Source organism: Scyliorhinus torazame, chromosome 9, assembly GCF_047496885.1.
Source record: "Scyliorhinus torazame isolate Kashiwa2021f chromosome 9, sScyTor2.1, whole genome shotgun sequence".
Classification (NCBI taxonomy): domain Eukaryota; kingdom Metazoa; phylum Chordata; class Chondrichthyes; order Carcharhiniformes; family Scyliorhinidae; genus Scyliorhinus; species Scyliorhinus torazame.
Window position 1 is genome coordinate 28407858 of NC_092715.1, and position 18645 is coordinate 28426502.

At 48.8% G+C, this 18645-nt stretch overlaps 1 protein-coding gene across 3 annotated transcripts in view; it reads right to left on the reverse strand.

Annotated features, from left to right (window-relative positions):
- The window catches only part of aadat (aminoadipate aminotransferase), a 119431-nt gene that overhangs the window by 73800 nt on the left and 26986 nt on the right, over window positions 1–18645 (reverse strand). For all 3 annotated transcript variants that reach the window (XM_072515755.1, XM_072515753.1, XM_072515754.1), the window contains exons 4-5: window positions 8596–8728; window positions 3993–4067 (exon numbers count right to left, since the gene is read on the reverse strand). In XM_072515755.1, coding sequence (XP_072371856.1) covers window positions 3993–4067; window positions 8596–8728 — 208 coding nt within the window. The remainder of the gene's footprint in view (window positions 1–3992; window positions 4068–8595; window positions 8729–18645) is intronic.

The following is an 18645-nucleotide window of genomic DNA, read 5'->3' on the forward strand; positions in this document are numbered from 1 at the left end:
CCTCACCTTTCTGTAACACTTTCCCAATTTCCAAACATAAAGTATTGATCTCACATTTTCCCAATATTGGATTCTCCATTGCCATATGAACAAAGAACTTTGATATTATTAAAGGAGGATATATTGTGGCATTTGCCTTCATACCTCTTACCCTGATTATAATGCGCCTTATTAATACTAGACTGGCCCAGATCACCTTGGAGCTCCAACTGCCAAAGCCAAAATTTCAACTAAAGTAGAAGACCAACCGAAAACAAATCTACAAACCATTGTGTCTGACAATCCAACCTTCTGCTCCCCCTACTGCACCGTCCTCCAGCAATGGGGCTCAGCAAATCAATACCACTCAATTCAAACCGATCAACAAAGACAAGAGACCCTCTATACTCTGCGAAAGCTGCAACAATTATTGCTTGAGCATCGCGTCCCCTTATGCAGAGAATTGATACACCAATTCCTATACCCACGCTGGACAGAGGACTGGACCTCTTGCCTCACCTTGATGACCAATCCAACTGATGATCATCTCAATTTCAATTTCAATACACACCACCTGGAAAATTTGGATAAAGACCCTGGACAGAGAGACACGTTAACCATTCGCCGATCTAATAAAGGCACCTTCACTTGCAATAAAGTGCAGTTCCATGTTGGAGTAACTAAAGGAGAAACTTCTCATTCCTATACTTGCCCTTACATCCCAGAGCGACCAGAAGAAACCCTTTTGCAAGGACTTAGGAGTAAGGCCTTCCTGAAAGCCCATACTAGCCATTGTAATCTAACCACAGGAATGCCTATCTTTGCCCACAATCATCCCGTGAAGCAAAGGCACCTTACACAATTCCAGTGTGTAACCTGTTCCAAACAGAATATTTACTGGAAGTACTCTCCCATTTGTCTGCACTGTTTGATCCAAGCATGGGAATTTAACATGGAAATAGAAATCCGTTTTAACTACGACCCGAGATCCTCCGACCCAATAATTTCAGATCCCCAGGTACCTGACAACTATGAAGCCGATTCTAGGCTGGCAGAAAAGATAATTCTGAAATTAACTTCTTATAAAATAGCACCTCAAATAGGATGTACCCCTGAACAAGTCCTCAAAATACTGACCATGGAAAAAGAAACAGGTCAGCAAACTCCATTCAATCCAATATGTACACTCTGGGCAGGAGGATATGCCAACTACCTCCAAACCAGGCATAACTACCCAAATACCATGACACCAGCAGAGCTCCTACAGACAGACACCTTCTGTGTGATCTACCCAGATGATGGTAGATGGATGGTCTGCCTGGAAAGGATAGTGTCCCTTAGCGGATAAGAAGATGTCCATAAAGTAATAAGACAAGCTGATACCCAAAACTTTCAAGAAATATTTTCAGCTCTTTCAGAATGGGAAAATGTCCTCTATGCCAAGAACGCCCGAGATTAGAACAGATTAATTGATCAATTTAAGAAAGGATTCAAGGAATTCTCCCTCTGTCATGGATGGGGACACAACCAAACCCCATGTTCCCCGGCCTATGAGCACACGGAAGCTAAATGTTCCAACCTTACGCTGAAAATGGTCTGTGACGAAGTACGTTTTCTTGATGAAAGGATTTGGTCCATGGCAATTGGATGCCCAAAAAATACACCAAATGGAAATAGCCAAATTAACCATGTATGGCCATTCTCCACTCCATGTGAGTACCTACCAAACCTACCTGAACGACCCCAGGCCATCAACCCAGACTTTTGCTGATTGGGTAAAAAAACAAAGAAAACCTGCTACCAGGAACTGGCCAAATGTACTTCGAGCGCTGCAGAAAGCCACACTAAGATAAGCAAGTAGCGATGTCCACCAGAGATAGGATAGATGGGGCTTACCCCACCTAGGCACTAACTCTAACTGACTAGACCTGCCTTATCTTTCCAGATTGACCAACCCGGCTATGTCTCCATATACTTGGAGGATACTCAGCCTATGGAGAAAAATCATGCTCATTACTCTTGTATAATCTACAATTTTAATTCTAATTAGCATTAGAAAACCTTCGGAATAGCTTTCCTTATAACAGGAAACTGTAACATTATTATTGAATGCATTAACTTTAGATTACTGTACCTTCGAAACAGAAATCGATTTCCTGAACAAAGTACCCACAGTCCATATCTTGCTAAAAGAAAACTGCCCATAACACTAATCCCAGAATCACACTCAACATGAGGACAAATTACAAAGCAAAACTCCTCATGGGATTCTGTTGTTATCTCCTCTTATTATGGACCCTCAAAAGATGGACTGAACCGTCTATTCGGATATCAGAAGCATATATCATGGGAAAAACACCCATGAAGGACTGGTGGCAGAATCAACCCTTTTCCACAGTTAGAAGGAAAAGAGGAATGCAACAAAGATGGGCATTCATTCAATATGAACCATGACCATAAAAAGCGAAACGCAAGGACATTCATCAAGAAAACTATCCGAAGAAGATATTAGCCACCAGACTTATTTTGTTCAAAAGGAGGATGTGGCGGTATCCACCTATATTAAAGGCTGATCAGAACTGATTTTATATTAAATCATATATTCACTTTATATTAAAAGCTGATCAGAGCTGATGCTATATTAAGTCATGTATTTAACCCTATATTAAAAACTGATGACTTATTGCAATAATGTTTTTTTATGTTTAATATGTATTATCTTTGTAAGAGTTCAGATGTAGTGAACTCATTAAGTCTTGTGGCCTTGTCTGGAAATAAGCTCTGCCAACTAAGGGAGGATATCACTTGGAGAGTGGCCTTGCTACTATGGGGGCTACTGCTTGGCAAAAGGCCCTGCCAAGAAGGGAGGCTGGTGATTTTCTGGAGATAGCTACCGGAGGAATCAACCTCGTATCTTTAGGAACAGGTGCCCTGCTTGACATCCCAGAAACTAAGGCCTTGCCAACCAAGAGAGAGACTGTTCTTTGTCTCGAAATAACTGTGGGGAGTTAACTTGTTTTTCAGAAGCAGGGGCTATGCTAAAACTTCCCTCGAACTCCCTAGCTCTCCCTGAGTGTAAAAACAATATCAATATTCAAGCAAAAGCTGTGAAAGTTAGAGTTTCGCTTGGAGAGCTGTTTAGGATATTACTGGGTGTTTAAACTGCTATCTCGACTCGTTGAGTTCTGCTCTTGATTGAGTATTGAGCTCTGAGAACGAATAGTCATTGTAAGTATGAAATGTTAGTAGTTTAAGCAATTATGTAGTTAGGAAGGTCACAGGCTAACTCATCACGTATCCTGTATCTGTCAAACTGTATCATTTATCGAAACACTTGTATTACCCTTTTTTTTATAAATAAATTGTGTATATATTTTACCATACAGATCTGTATCTATTTTAATAAATAAGAGTGACATGTAACTAAGACTCATCATATTCTCACCGTTTGAGGCTATCTGGAGGGTCACTTGCCCATGCCCAAGCTCTCAAGAATTAGAAATATTTAGTTGAGGTTAAGGAAAAGATAGTCATCTAAGTCATAGTCTAACCTGTACACTGAAGGTAGTGAACGCAAGGCACATTGTGTATACTATAATTAGAACTCCCATATAGTGAGTCTTACTTTAGATATTCACAAGACCTTGTCTGGTAGCTTACAACCTCGACTAATCAGGAAGATCTTAGATAAATACTCCTCAACGGTCACAAGGGCAGACGGGGCATTGGTTTAATATCTTATCCGAATGACTGCACCGTTGGCAGCTGAGCACTCTCTTGCTCAAGTGCCAGTCTAGATTATTTGGTGTTCAAGACTCACAGAGTGGAGTCCGAACGCACCGCCCGGAGTCGGGGGAGGTACCACAGCCGCATGGATCACCCACGCCTCACACGGATTCGGTCCATGGAATGAAAATTGGAATGGCCTTTCGGAACCTGGCCATGACTGCCCAGCGCCCGTTCCTGCGGACAGGGACAGTCTCTTTCCAAGCAAACTTTTAAGCACTTCCTACCGTGAATAATGTTGCAGGGTATGTCGGGGTGTCGAGAAGAACTGTGTCTCCAGAGCTGACGAGCATCTCAAACAACTGGAAGAGGGTGAAAGGAAAAAATAAAATCATTGTTTTAGCCACTGGGGAGAAGATTTGACAACATGCATCTCCCTAGGTATCACTATTTGTGATCACTCTGCAGTCTTGCAGAACAACTGGGCAAAGACTCTTCTCCTGAATTCCACACTGAACTTAGTAGTGAATGCCTTAGATTTGCAGAGACCCATAAAGCTATTGTGGAGAAAGTGGTTTCTTTACTGCAACAATTTTCAGTTAAACTCTGAACCGGGAACATCCCGTCTGTCTGACACAATCCCCAGCTGTTATGCATCAGCGGTTAAATTCCTACTGCTGGAGCATCACGTGATCTGTAATGACGTCAGCAGACTGTTTGCGTGGGTTTCACTTCTCCATCTGAGATTGCATGAGCAACATCCCTCATGAAACCTCTCGTCGAATTTGTAAGAATCCAAGACTGTGGCGCCTCAACACCTTTTGTTCTTTGCGGCAAACTCCCAAGTTGTAGCACAAACCAATTTGTTTGACCCCTCTTACATTCTCCCCATCCCATCACCTCATCCTCATCCCATCCCCCATCCCAATCCTCCTTCCCCTGCATACTGCCTCCTCTGCTATTTCGCCAACACCCCACCCACCGTTCCTCCCAACCCGCCCCCACCCCCCACAGCTCTCAGGCCACAAGAACATTAGAAGTGCCGACGGGGGCGGAGAAGGAGCAATCAAAAAGGAAATGGGGGAGGGTACAGGCCCAACATGTTCCCTCTAGGGTAATAGGAAGGAGTAACACGCCCAGAAAACCATGGATGACCAGAGATATTCAGGATACAATCAGAAAGAAAAGAGAGGCTTTCAGCAAGTACAAGGGAAGTAAATCAATGGAGTCATTAGTGGAGTACAGAAAGTGCAGGATGGAGCTTAACGAAGCAATTAGGAGAGGCAAAAGGGGGGGGGGGGATATGAATAAGCTCTGATTGGTAAAAGTAGGGAAAATCCCAAGATATTGAATTGAAAGAGTAGGGCCCATTAGGGACCAAGGGGGAAATCTGTGGGTGGAGCCAGAGGGCTTTGTCTTTGCCTGAGAGAATGAGGGGCTACATATGGAACTCGGGAGAGAGACAGAATGATGGGGTAGATATGGAACTCGGGGAGAGAGACAGAATGAGGGGGTAGATATGGAACTCGGGAGAGAGACAGAATGATGGGGTAGATATGGAACTCGGGGAGAGAGACAGAATGAGGGGCTAGATATGGAACTCGGGGAGAGAGACAGAATGAGGGGCTAGATATGGAACTCGGGGAGAGAGACAGAATGAGGGGCTAGATATGGAACTCAGGGAGAGAGACAGAATGAGGGGGTAGATATGGAACTCGGGGAGAGAGACAGAATGAGGGGCTAGATATGGAACTCAGGGAGAGAGACAGAATGAGGGGCTAGATATGGAACTCGGGAGAGAGACAGAATGATGGGGTAGATATGGAACTCGGGGAGAGAGACAGAATGAGGGGGTAGATATGGAACTCGGGAGAGAGACAGAATGATGGGGTAGATATGGAACTCGGGGAGAGAGACAGAATGAGGGGGTAGATATGGAACTCGGGGAGAGAGACAGAATGAGGGGGTAGATATGGAACTCGGGGAGAGAGACAGAATGAGGGGCTAGATATGGAACTCGGGGAGAGAGACAGAATGAGGGGGCAGATATGGAACTCAGGGAGAGAGATAGAATGAGGGGCTAGATATGGAACTCAGGGAGAGAGACAGAATGAGGGGCTAGATATGGAACTCGGGGAGAGAGACAGAATGAGGGGGCAGATATGGAACTCAGGGAGAGAGATAGAATGAGGGGCTAGATATGGAACTCAGGGAGAGAGATAGAATGAGGGGCTAGATATGGAACTCAGGGAGAGCCAAGTTTCTTCAGCAAATTGTCATCGGGGGTGACAAGGTATTGGAGGTGTTGGCAGGCTTAAAAGTGAACTAATCTCCAGGTCCGGATGAATTGTGTCCCAGGATGCTGTGGGAGGCGAGGGAGTAGATTACAGGGGCTCTGACCCAAATTTTTAATTCCTCCCTGGCCACGAGGGAGGTGTCAGAGGACTGGAGAACAGCTAATGTGGTCCCACTATTTAAGAATGGTGTAGAGATAAGCCAGGGAACTACAGGCCAGTGAGTCTCACACAGTGGCAGGGAAACTATTGGAGAAAATTCTGAAGGAGAGAATCTATCTCCACTTGGAGAGGCAAGGTTTGATCAGGGATAGTTAGCATGGCTTTGTCAGAGCGAGGTCATGCCTAACAAATATCATTGAATTTTTGAGTATGTTTCGATGTGTTTCGATGAGGGTAGCGCAGTTGATGTAGTTTACATGGATCTCAGCAAAGCCTTTGACAAGGTCCCACATGGGAGACATAAAGGCGGCAAATGCACATGGGATACAGGGGAACTTGATAAGGTGGATGCAAATTGGCTTAGTTGTAGGAGACCGAGAGTGTTGACAGAGTGTTGACTGGAAACCAGTGTCTGGTGGCGTACCACAGGGATCTGTGCCGGCTCCCCTATTGTTTGTCATTTTTATGAATATGTGGGGGGTAGGATTAAAAGTGTGAGGTGTTACACAAACATTGGCCGGGTGGTTAACAGTGAGGTCGAGTGTCTTGGGTTCAAGAAGACATAGACGGGCTGGTCAAATGGACAGAAAATTGGCAGATGGAATTTAACCCTGAAAAGTGTGAGGTGATGCACTTTGGAAGGAGTAATTTGACAAGGAAGTATTCAATGAATGGCCTGACACTGGGAAGTTCCGAGGAACAAAGAATCCGCGGTGTGTTTATCCATGGATCTCTGAAGGCAGAAGGGCAGATTAACAGGGTGGTGAAAAAGGCACATGGGACACTTGCCTTTATCAATCGGGGCATAGACTACAAAAGCAGGGAGGTCATGTTGGAGTTGTTTGCACTGGCAACACAGAGCCTTAGGCCTTTGCACCAAGGAGCTCGGGGTTGTGGAAGGGGATAGTGAGGGGAGGTGCGGAGATAGCGTATGCTGACGATCTGCTACTGTACATTTCACTTGGGGTGGCGGCGTAGGCGTAGGGTGCTCTTGCTAAGGGCCGGTGCAGACTCGATGGGCCGAATGGCCTCCTTCTGCACTGTAAGACCCACTATCATAAGACCATAAGATATCGGAGCAAAATTAGGCCATTCGGCCCATCGGGTCTGCTCCGCCATTCGATCATAGTTGATTTGTTGCTCATCCCCATTCTCTTGCCTTCTCCCCATAACCCCTGAACCCCCCCTTACTCTGGTTTAGCAGTAACCATCGTCTAAAATAACAGATGAAATGGGCAACAGAGAGCAGCATTTTGAGTTCCGCCAGGATTTGTTCGTGGAATGGACCCTCCGGGAAATCCGAGAGGATGTGAACGCCATTTTACCAAGTAAATAAACAAAGATGTGTGGAGACTGAGGATCGAGTCCTGCTCTCAGGCGTGTGAGTGTGTTGCAAGACCCAGTTTGCTGCATTTTTCTCATTTAATTTAATTTGCACAGGTCTGCCTTTAGGGAGCTCTTCAGAAACGCCCAGCAACAAACTCACCAACTGCGGCCAGAAGCGCGTTTCCCGTCCCCTTCCCGGTCCGGCGATCACGCATGCCCGACGAGTGCAAGATTCGGGCCCAAGTATTGCAGCGCGGTCAACCCTTTTCCATTCATCTCCCCGATGTGCCTCAAGTAGTCAATGAATGGGGCAGCATGGTAGCACAGTGGATAGCACTGTGGCTTCACAGCGCCAGGGTCCCAGGTTCGATTCCCCACTGGGTCACTGTCTGTGCGGAGTCTGCACGTTCTCCCCGTGTGTGCGTGGGTTTCCTCCGGGTGCTCCGGTTTCCTCCCACAGTCCAAAGACGCGCAGGTTAGGTGGATTGGCCGTGCTAAATTGCCCTTAGTGACCCAAAGGTTTAGGAGGGGTTATTGGGTTACGGGGATAGGGTGGAAGTGAGGGCTTAAGTGGGTCGGTGCAGACTCGATGGGCCGAATGGCCTTCTTCTGCACTGTATGTTCTATGTTCTAAGTTGTTTTCGGAGAATTACTTTGAGTGTTCTTCATTTAACCATGGGCGGGGGTCTCCGCGGAGTTGCCCCCTTCAAGCCACCCCATGGCGCCGGGAAACCCACGCGGGAGGGGGTGCGCTGCCGGCGGGAAAAGAGAATTCCAACGGCTAGAGAATTCCGGTCCACGTTAAATACGTTCTATGACAGCAGCTGCGCCAACAGGAAAGAAATGGGATCGTTGGTGCTATTGGAAAGATGGCGTGCGTATTCGCTTCAATTTGCTGACGGGTCCATCCCGCTAACGAACCTTGTAGAAACTCAAAATGCTGCTCTCTGTTCATGAATCATCTTCCCTTTTTGAAAAAGAATAAGCGTCATCCAGTTGTACTTGCGTTTATTCTGGTGGCTTTCGAGGCTGCCAAGGTACAGGGTGGAAGGGGGGGTGGGGGGGTGGTGGGGGGGGGGGGGGGCATGCGGTGACCATCCCATCTCACCTTATTGAGTCCGTCCTGACTGCCGTTGGTGACGCACAGAGACATTTGTCCTTGTTCAGGGCTGTAGTCTACGGTTGGAGGGTTGTGAATACGTTTTTGCAGATCCTTCATCCAGGAGATCAATTCTGGAACGCTGCAACACACAAGTGACAATTGTTCACCACTTTGCAGGTCTACCTGCGGCCGCTCTCAAGGACTGTGGTTCGGAAGACAGGGTGGAAAATAGTGAAATTCACCCCCCCCCCCCCGCCCACCTCATTTGAACTGAACACTGGCTGTGGTCGAATTTCCCGGCAATTGATGGCCTGGCGTTGAAATTGCCGTTCTCCCCACCTTTCAAAGCCGCTCACTCTCACTATTTCAATATTGATTCATTGGAAGGTGGAAGATCTTCAGCTGTTCATTAACACAGACCGTCAATCCCTAAATGACCTTTTCTGTTCCAGAGGGCAACATTGTCACCCATGCGGATTGTCAGTGATTTTTTTTTTTGCAGAGCAGGCCAGGCCTGGGGCAGCCCGGCCACACACCCACCCGTGTCGCCTGCTCCTATGGAGACCCTTCACTGGCCAATTCTGGGCCACTTCCCATCCAGCTGCTATCCTTAGGCCGGTAGGTGGAGGATCTCCGGCAGTTTGGACTGCTCAGACCTCAGGCGGGAGGGATGGATGGGTTTGGGGGAGGGGGGCGGCTAGATGGTTGCATCCCTCCTCATCAGGCTCCCTTTCCTGTTTGGGCCACCGCTTGCCCCAAGGACCTTTGCAATCCGGTCGTCATCCCTCTCCCTCCCTCCAAGCCCATTGCCCGCTACCCTGGCCCTGCCAATGCATCCCGGGCTCCCAGTATTTTGCTCTGTGGGACCTCCATGCGGTCCCAGCACGGGCACCCAGGTGCCATTGTTGCTAATCAGATTGGCGGGCAGATCTCCCAGGCGGGGCCTCCTCCCAAATAGGCCCACCCCACCCACCCACCCCCATCCTGTAGAGCAGCACTCAGGATTTGGGCAGAGCTCATCACCAACTTTTCTTTTTGTGGTCTTTGCACTCCAGCGAGGCACTGATTTTTCATGCTTCACATGTGCCTTTAGCCGAGGACCTCTAGGAGGCCTCAGCAGATGCCCGATAAAAGCAAATTACTGCGGATGCTGGAATCTGAAACGAAAGAGAAAATGCTGGAAAATCTCAGCAGGTCTGGCAGCATCTGTAAGGAGAGAAAAGAGCTAACGTTTCGAGTCCAATGACTCTTTGTCAAAGCTAACAGACAGGGAAAGATATTGAATCTCTCAGAGAGAGATATTGGATGCCTAACTTTAAAAAAAAACGATAGTTCTATTCTGGACATTTTCCATTTAATAATCAAAATACGACACTCATTAAACATTATTCAATTCTCATAACAAACCACCGACCCAGTTCCCACCTTGTATGTCCCGTTTTATATTTACAAAAGCAAAGAAACTCCCCCCTCACTAATGTGTTGGGTGCTCTGGATCCGTGGAACACATACAGGCCTCCAACACTTAAAATAGTGCAACACTATTTTATTAAGTTAGAAACAGCTGAACATACTTTCACTGTGGGTTAATACAATGTTAGATTAAAGTAAAGACCGATGCCTATCCGAACCAGTCTATGCCCTCAGCACATGGTGAGGATCTGTGCTGTAAGCTCTGTCCTTGTAGGAGGCTGCATCCCGAATGAGCGGGAACTCTGATGCCCCTTGTCTATATCGTGCGTGTGCTCTAACTGGTGATTGGCTGCGGTGTCGTGTGAATTGATTGGTCTTGCTGTGTGTCCATCAGTGTGTGTGTCTGCACCATGATATACTGGTGTATATTATGACATCCCCCTTTTATAAAAGAATGTATGTGTGCGCCAATAAATGATGTATGGTGAGAATGTTCCTAACTATGTGTGGCGTGCGAAGACATATTTACAGGACTACGTACATGAGAACTAAGCTATTTACATGGGATGGTGCCAGGTGCAGAGAAGCAGTATGCAACAAGAGTAACGAGATCAACACTATATACAAACCATGGAAATGATCAAACAAAGCAACAAAACAATTCAGAGAGTCTCTAAGTCCGCAAAGTTCATAAATCAAGTCTCTGAGGTGGGTGACGAATTCAGGTTGACCGTAAGGGTGGCACACCACTCATCGTCCGGATCGATGCTGTAAACCGACAGAGGCTGGATTCTTTGCTTCGGGGACACCCTATTTTTTGTAACAATACCGACTCGAAAAGGTGCCTTTGGGTCCTCGGTGTCAATATCGGGTAGTAGGTCCACATCGGACTCGGTGACCGTGGGTTGAATGGCCCAGACATTCCTGCGAGGCTGGCTGGAGCGATACGAATTGGCAGGCTGAGCTGATCTGCATAAAGCAGAATAGTGGCCAAGTTTGCCACGTCTCAGGCATTGTCGGGATTTGGCAGGGCATTGCCGCTTTAAGTGGGCGGAGCCACAGTTGCCGCACGTTGTAGCGCCAGTCCGTTCACTGCGCCACCGCGCATGCGCGGTGCTGCCATACGTGGTGCGCGCCTGCGCAGTACGTTCGTCGACGTCGCTGTCCCCTCGTTCGGTGCGCACGAGCGCGGGGGTCCGTGAAAAGGGCACGAAATGGCCGCCCTCATCCATGAAATGAATGAAAATGAATGAAATTAAATGAAAAATGAAATGAAATGAAAATTGCTTATTGTCACGAGTAGGCTTCAATGAAGTTACTGTGAAAAGCCCCTAGTCGCCACATTCCGGCACCTGTTCGGGGAGGCTGATACGAGAATTGAACCGTGCTGCTGGCCTGCCTTGGTCTGCTTTAAAAGCCAGCGATTTAGTCCAGTTTGCTAAACCAGCCCCGCGTGCTAATAAACCAGCCCCGCGTAGCCCTAGTGTGCTAATCCAGGCTGAGGCCCTGGAGTTGCTCGATTGCTTGGGCTCTTTCTGCCTCGTGGGGACCTTGCCGTGCCGTTTCAGCCGCTTGGATGTGGGAATACTAACTAGTGGCGTGTTCGTGTAGCACGCAGGTCTCGTTGGCGGTCGCTAGGGTGAGCTGCTTCACCTTGAGGAGCTGCTGGCGTAGGGGGTCCGATTGAACACCAAAAATGATCTGGTTACGTATCATGGAGTCGGAGGTGGGCCCGTAATTACAGGACTGTGCAAGGATGCGGAGGTGGGTGAGAAAGGACAGGAAAGGTTCATCCTTACCCTGCAAACGCTGTTGGAATGCTCGCGCTCGAAACTTTCATTCACCTCTATGTTGCAGTGACAGTCAAACTTGAGGAGGACCGTCTTGAATTTTGATTTATCTTCACCATCAGCAAAGGTGAGAGAATTGAAAATGTGGATGGCATGTTCCCCGGCAGTGGATAGGAAGAGAGCGATCTTCCTGGTGTCCGAGGCACCTTCCCGGTCTGTGGCTTCAAGGTAGAGCTGGAAGCGTTGTTTGAATATCTTCCAGTTGGCCCCTAGGTACCCGGTGATGCGGAGCGGCGGCAGCGGGCGGACGCTGTCCATTTTGCAGGATGGCTGTATGCTGGTGGAAGGCAGATCACTTGCAGGTAGGTCTAAGAAGTTCTAATATCCCTCAACTCCTGGTATCATGATGTGTTGGGTGCTCTGGATCCGTGGAACACATACAGGCCAACAACACTTAAAATAGTACAACACTATTTTATTAAGTTAGAAACTGTTGAACATACTTTCACTGTGGGTTAACACGATGTTAGATTAAACTAAAGACCTATGCCTGTCCGAACCAGTCTATGCACTCAGCACATGGTGAGGATCTGTGCTGTAAGCTGTGTAGCCACCTGGGTTGGCCACTTCCAGACTTAAAATGGAGATCCGCAAAAACTGCAGGGAAATTCAGTCAAGCCAGGAAAAACTAGCAGGTGCAAAGTTTCCTGTGTATTAGACTTGCAGAAACCCAGACAGCACTGAAACTACCGACCATCTGCATACTAATGAGCGATCCCCGGGAACAATTGAAACATTTGAGATAAACAAGGCCAAGCCAGACTCCTCAGCGCCAGCAGGAGCCAAAACAAAGGAAGGCCAACGGACACTTAGGGACAGCCCAGCGATCAGGGAACCGCTCCAGTCTTGGAGAAATCGATCCAAATGATCGGAATGCAGTCCAATCACTTAGAACCAGGTACGGGGTCCGCCCAAAGGGGCGGGAAGCCCCTGGGGACTATAAAATAGAGTCCCCAAGTTCAAATCGTCCTTCTTGTCAAGGTCACTCAGAAGCGAACCAACCCTTGACAGTGAACGGCCTAAGCTGCCGCATCAACCAAGTAAGTCTCCAGCCAACGCACGCTACGAGATAGGCGCTCCTAGTTACCAGTCCATACCAGCTTTGAAGCCTGCAGATTCAGAACCCGAATGAAAGGCCATTTGTTCCCCTGACCTGGTGGGCCAGTTCCAAAGCTAAGTATAGGCCTTTTAGTGATAGAGATAGCCTAGTAAGTAGAGTTTTATGCATGAGTAGTGATTGACTGTGTATAATAAATGTGTTTTGATTTGAAACTTACTAACTGGTGTGTCGAGTTATTGATCAGTACTTGAACTTGAATCTCCTGGCGGTATCATAAAGATACCTGGTGACTCTAGAGCAAAGGTTATAGAAACAGAGCAAATTAAGTAAAGAAACAACGGGCAACATTTAAGAGCCAACCAAAAGTTAGCAACAGCTGTAAGCTCAGTCCTTGTAGGAGGCTGCATCCCGAATGAGCGGGAACTCTGATGCCCCCTGTCTTTATAGTGCGTGTGCTCTAACTGGTGATTGGCTGCGGTGTTGTGTTGATTGGTCTTGCTGTGTGTCCATCAGTGTGTGTGTATCTGCACCATGATATACTGGTGTATATTATGACACTCACCCCGCTGACGATTACCAACTCTTGAAGAAGGAGATGACCGGCCTCCATTTCGAGTGAAGCCCCCCTGATGGCAAACTTAATCTTCTGCAAGTGCGGAAATTCCAACATGTCTCCCGCCCACGCCCACGCCGTGGCCTTTGGCAGCTCCGGAGCCCGTCACCCTGGCAAAATTCGCCCTCCGGGATATCAGGCAGGCAAAGGCCAACACATCAGCCTTTCTCCCTGGCCCGTCCGATACCCCAAATATGGCTACCCACGGGCTGGGTGCCACACTCACCCCTAAAATCTCCGACATTGTCCCGGAAAAGGATTCCCAAAACCTTGCCAATCTCGGGCAGGACCAGAACATGTGTGTGTGTGTGTGTGTGTGTGTGAGTGTGTGTGTGAGTGTGTGTTCACTGCTCATATCCGTCCTCCATTTCCTGAAAAAAAACATTCATGCACGTTTTGGTCATAGGAGCTCTGTGCACCACTTTAAACTGAGGCAGGCTCAATCTCGCACATGAGGAGGTTGCGTTTATCCTATGTAAGGCCTAACTTCACACTGCCCCTTCAAACGCCCCACCCAACTCCTCCTCCCACTTTCTCTTGATCTCTTCCAACGAGGTCCTCTCCCTCAACTGCCCATAGATAGCCGAGATCTTACCCTCCCCGTCTCAACCCCAGAACCTACCTTGGCCAGCAACGAAGGGGGCGGCCACCGCGGGAACGTGGCCAGCTCCTTCCTCACAAGGTTCCTAATCTATAAGCACCTGAACCTGTTTCCCCCTCGGAAGCTGAAACTTTTCTATCAGCTCCCCCAGCCCTGCGAACCTACCCCCCCACCAGAAAATCTGTAAACCTCTCTAGCCACTCCCGTTCCCAAACGCTGTACTTTGTATCCAATCCCGCTGGGATAAATCCATGGTTTCCACATATCGGTGCTCACAGCGACATTTCCTCCAGCTTAAAATGTTGTCTAAACTGGTTCCAAACTCTTAACGGGGCTACAACTACCGGATTCAAGAGTACTTGGCTGGTGAGAACGGAAGTGGAGCCATCACCAGTGCCCCCAGGCTTGATCCTTCCTCCATCCACCCCCATACCGACCCTCCCTCCACGACCCACTTCCAAACCTTCTCGATATTTGACGCCCAACAGTAGGTCACCAAGTTTGGCCACGCCAACCCTTCTGACCTCCCGCCCCTCTGCAGAAAGGCTCTGTGGATCCAAGGCAGTTTGCCTGGCTCCACAAAGGCTGAATTCATCCTATTAACCTTCCCCAAAAAAGACTTAAGGTAGGAAAATCGGGAGACTCTGGAAAGAAAATAAGAACTTGGGATGGATCGTCAGTGTCAGTTTGAACCCACCCTGCCAACGCTAACAGGAGAACGGCCCACCTTCTTTCATCCGTCACCCCTTCTTCCAGGTTGGCCAAATTCAACTTGTGCAGCAAGATCCAATTCTGAGCCACCTGTATTCCCAGATACTTGAAACTTGACCGAACCAGCCGGAATGGCAACTTCTCCAGGTCCCTTCCCAGGGGGCTCACCAGAAACACCTCAAACTTCCCCACATTAAGGGCGCTCCAGCGAGAGCACAGCGCACCCAGCAGATCCCGGGAGAGACCTCCCGTGGGCTTCCCCGCAACCTTTACGCCTCCATAAGACCACAAGACATAGGGGCAGAATTAGGCCATTCAGCCCAGCGAGTCTACTCCGCCATTCTCTGTCTCAAAGACACTCAGTGATTTCGCCTCCACAGCCTTCTGCGGCAATAAGTTCCACAAATTCGCTACCGTCAAGCTGAAGAAATTCATCCTCATCTCGGTTTTAATTGATCGTCCCTTCAGTCTGAGGCTGTCGCCTCTGGTTCTAGTTTCTCCTACGAGTGGAATCATCCTCTTCACGTCCACTTCATTTAGGCCTCTCAGTATTCAGCAAGTTTCAATGAGATCTCCCCAAACTCGATTGAGTACAGACCTAGAGTCCTCAACAGTTCCTGATATGGCAAGTCTTTCATTCCGGGGATCATTCTTGCGAACCTCCTCTGGACCCTCTTCAAGGCCATCACATCTTTCCTCAATGGGCGGCATGGTAGCACAGCCCTCCACGATAGTCCTCAATACCGGGGCCCCGCAAGGCTGCGTACATAGCCCCCTACTATACTCCCTATACACACAACGACTGCGAGGCAATATTTGGCTCCAACTCCATCTACCAGTTTGCTGACCACACAACCGTACTGTGTAGGATCTCGAACAACAATGAATCAGAGTACAGGAGGGAGATAGAGAGCCTAGTGGAGTGGTGTAATGACAACAATCTCTCCCTCAATGTCAGCAAAACTAAGGAGCTGGGCATGGACTTCAGGAAACAAAATATTGTACACCCTGTCTGCATCAATGGGCCGGAGGTGGAGATGATTGGCAGCTTCAAATTCCCAGGTGTACACATCACCAACAATCTGTCCTGGCCCACCCACATCGACGCTACGATCGAGAAAGCTCAACAGCGCCTATATTTCCTCAGGAAACTAAGGAAATTCAGCATGTCCACACTGACTCTTACCAACTTTTACAGGGATGTCCCGAAGCGTGGTACATTGGCGAGACCATGCAGGCGCTGCGACAACGGATGAACGGACATCGCGCGACAATCGCCAAGCAGGAGTGTTCCCTTCCAGTCGGGGAACACTTCAGCAGTCAGGGGCATTCAGCCTCTGATCTTCTGGTAAGCATTCTCCAAGGCGGCCTTCAGGACGCGCGACAACGCAGAATCGCCGAGCAGAAACTTATAGCCATGTTCCGCACACGTGAGTACGGCCTCAACCGGGACCTTGGATTCATGTCTCACTACATTCACTCCCCACCATCTGGCCTGGGCTTGCGAAATCCTAACAACTGCCCTGGCTTGAGACAATTCACACCTCTTTAACCTGTGATCATCCCTCTCTCCAGTTGCTCCGTCTGGACCTGTAAAGACTTAATTACCTGCAAAGACTCGCATTCAAAGTATTGTCTTGCATCATTGACTTTGTCTATATACGTTTTTGTGGAACCCACTTCTTCATTCACCGGAGGAAGGAGCTGTGCTCCGAAAGCTAGTGATTCAAAACAAACCTGTTGGACTTTAACCTGGTGTTGTAAGACTTCTTACTGTGCAACTTTTACAGATGCACCATAGAAAGCGTGCTATCTGGCTGCATCACAGCCTGGTATGGCAACTGCTCGGCCCAAGACCGTAAGAAACTTCAAAGAGTCGTGAACACCGCCCAGTCCATCGCACGGACCTGCCTCCCGTCCATTGACTCCATCTACACCTCCCGCCTCCTTGGGAAAGCAGGCAGGATAATCAAAGACCCCTCCCACCCGGCTTATTCACTCTTCCAACTTCTTCCATCGGGCGGGAGATACAAAAGTCTGAGGACACACACGAACAGACTCAAAAACAGCTTCTTCCCCGCTGTTACCAGACTCCTAAACGACCCTCTTATGAACTGACCGGATTAATACTACACCCCTGTATGCTTCACCCGATGCTGGTATCTACGTATTTACATTGTGTATTTGATGATTGACTTATGTATTTTCTTTTCATGTATGGAATGATCTGTCTGATCTGTCTGCAGAATAATACATTTCACTGTGTCTCAGTACATGTGACAATAAACAAATCCAATCCAATCCAAGTGGTTAGCACTGTTGCTTCACAGCGCCAGGGACCCGGGTTCGATTTCCCGCTGGGTTACTGTCTGTGCGGAGTCTACATGTTCTCCCAGTGTCTGCGTGGGTTTCCTCCGGGTGCTCCGGTTTCCTCCCACAGGTCCGAAAAGATATGCTCTTAGGTAATTTGGGCATTCTGAATTCTCCCTTAGCGTACCCAAACAGGCGCCGGAATGTGGCGACTGGGGGATTTTTAGAGTAACTTCATTGCAGTGTTGATGCATGCGTACTTGTGACACTAATAATAATAATTATTATTATTGCATTAGATACGGAGCCCAAAACTACTGACAATATTCCAAATGGGGTCTGACCAGAGGCTTATACAGCCTCAGCAATACATCCCTCATCTTGTATTCTAGCCCTCTCGACATGCAGTCGAACATGCCTTTTCGTTTATGCTGTCCTTGACTTCCCTCGTCAGCCATGGATGCCTCGTCCTCTCTTCGGCATGTTTCCTCCTCCTTGGACTGAATTTCCACTGTGCCTCTCGAGTAACCTCCAAAACCACCTGCCATTGCTGTTCCACCCATTGTTTTCCCAATTCCCATAAGGTATCAGAATCCTGCCCAAAAGGTGGTGACCAAACGGCGCGGGCCTACGTAGGTTCCAAGCCTAGCTTACCCGGGATCTACCGGCCTCCCCAGCAAAGCTACAGCTGGGCGCTGTTCAGTGCTGGACCAGGCGGAACAGCACCCGGGGGGGGGGGGGGGTCTCCCGGGCCATCGGTGGCCCCTGGGTGGCCAGGGGAAGTGTAAGTTGGCTCCCTTGCCTTACCTCTGGAACACGGGCACTGCCCAGCTGGCACAATGGCACTGCCACCCTGGCGCTGCCAAGGTGCCTGGGTGGCACTGCCAAGCTGTCAGGAACACTGCCAGTGTGCCAGGGTGGCAAGTGCAAGGGTGCCTGGGTCAGGGCCCGAGGGGAGCCATGCCCATGAAAGGAGGGTGTGGAGGGCATGAATGGTGGGGGTTGCAGGGCAGGTAAGTAGGGGTCTCTGGGAGGTTGGGGGTTGACGGGTGGGGGTCCTGTGGTGGTGGTAGGGGTGCCCAGGGACCCCAGGGGTGTCTTCGCTTGTGGGGAGTGGGTAGTGCTCATGTATGTGGCGGTGACATAGCCCATGGGTGGGGGGTTTGGGGGACCCACAAGCTCACTTGGCGATCGGGGCACGCATTGAAAATGGCGGCTCGATCTTGAGTTCCGCTCCGCAGAGATGAAAGAAATTCTAAGTGTGGGCTAAACACTCCCCAGGGTCCAAAAAAATGACAAAGTGACATTGGATAGCGGTGGGTACTGTCCGTGAAATTCCGCTATCAGGGCGGGATTCTCGAGCCGTGCCCCCATGGCGACCGGAGAATCCCGTCCGGTGTCAATGGACTTTTCCATTTTCCGCATCTCACCTGTGGTGACCTTGTGGCGGGCGGGGTGGAAAAATCCAGTCCTAAGTCTGTACCCTGAAAAAGAGCCA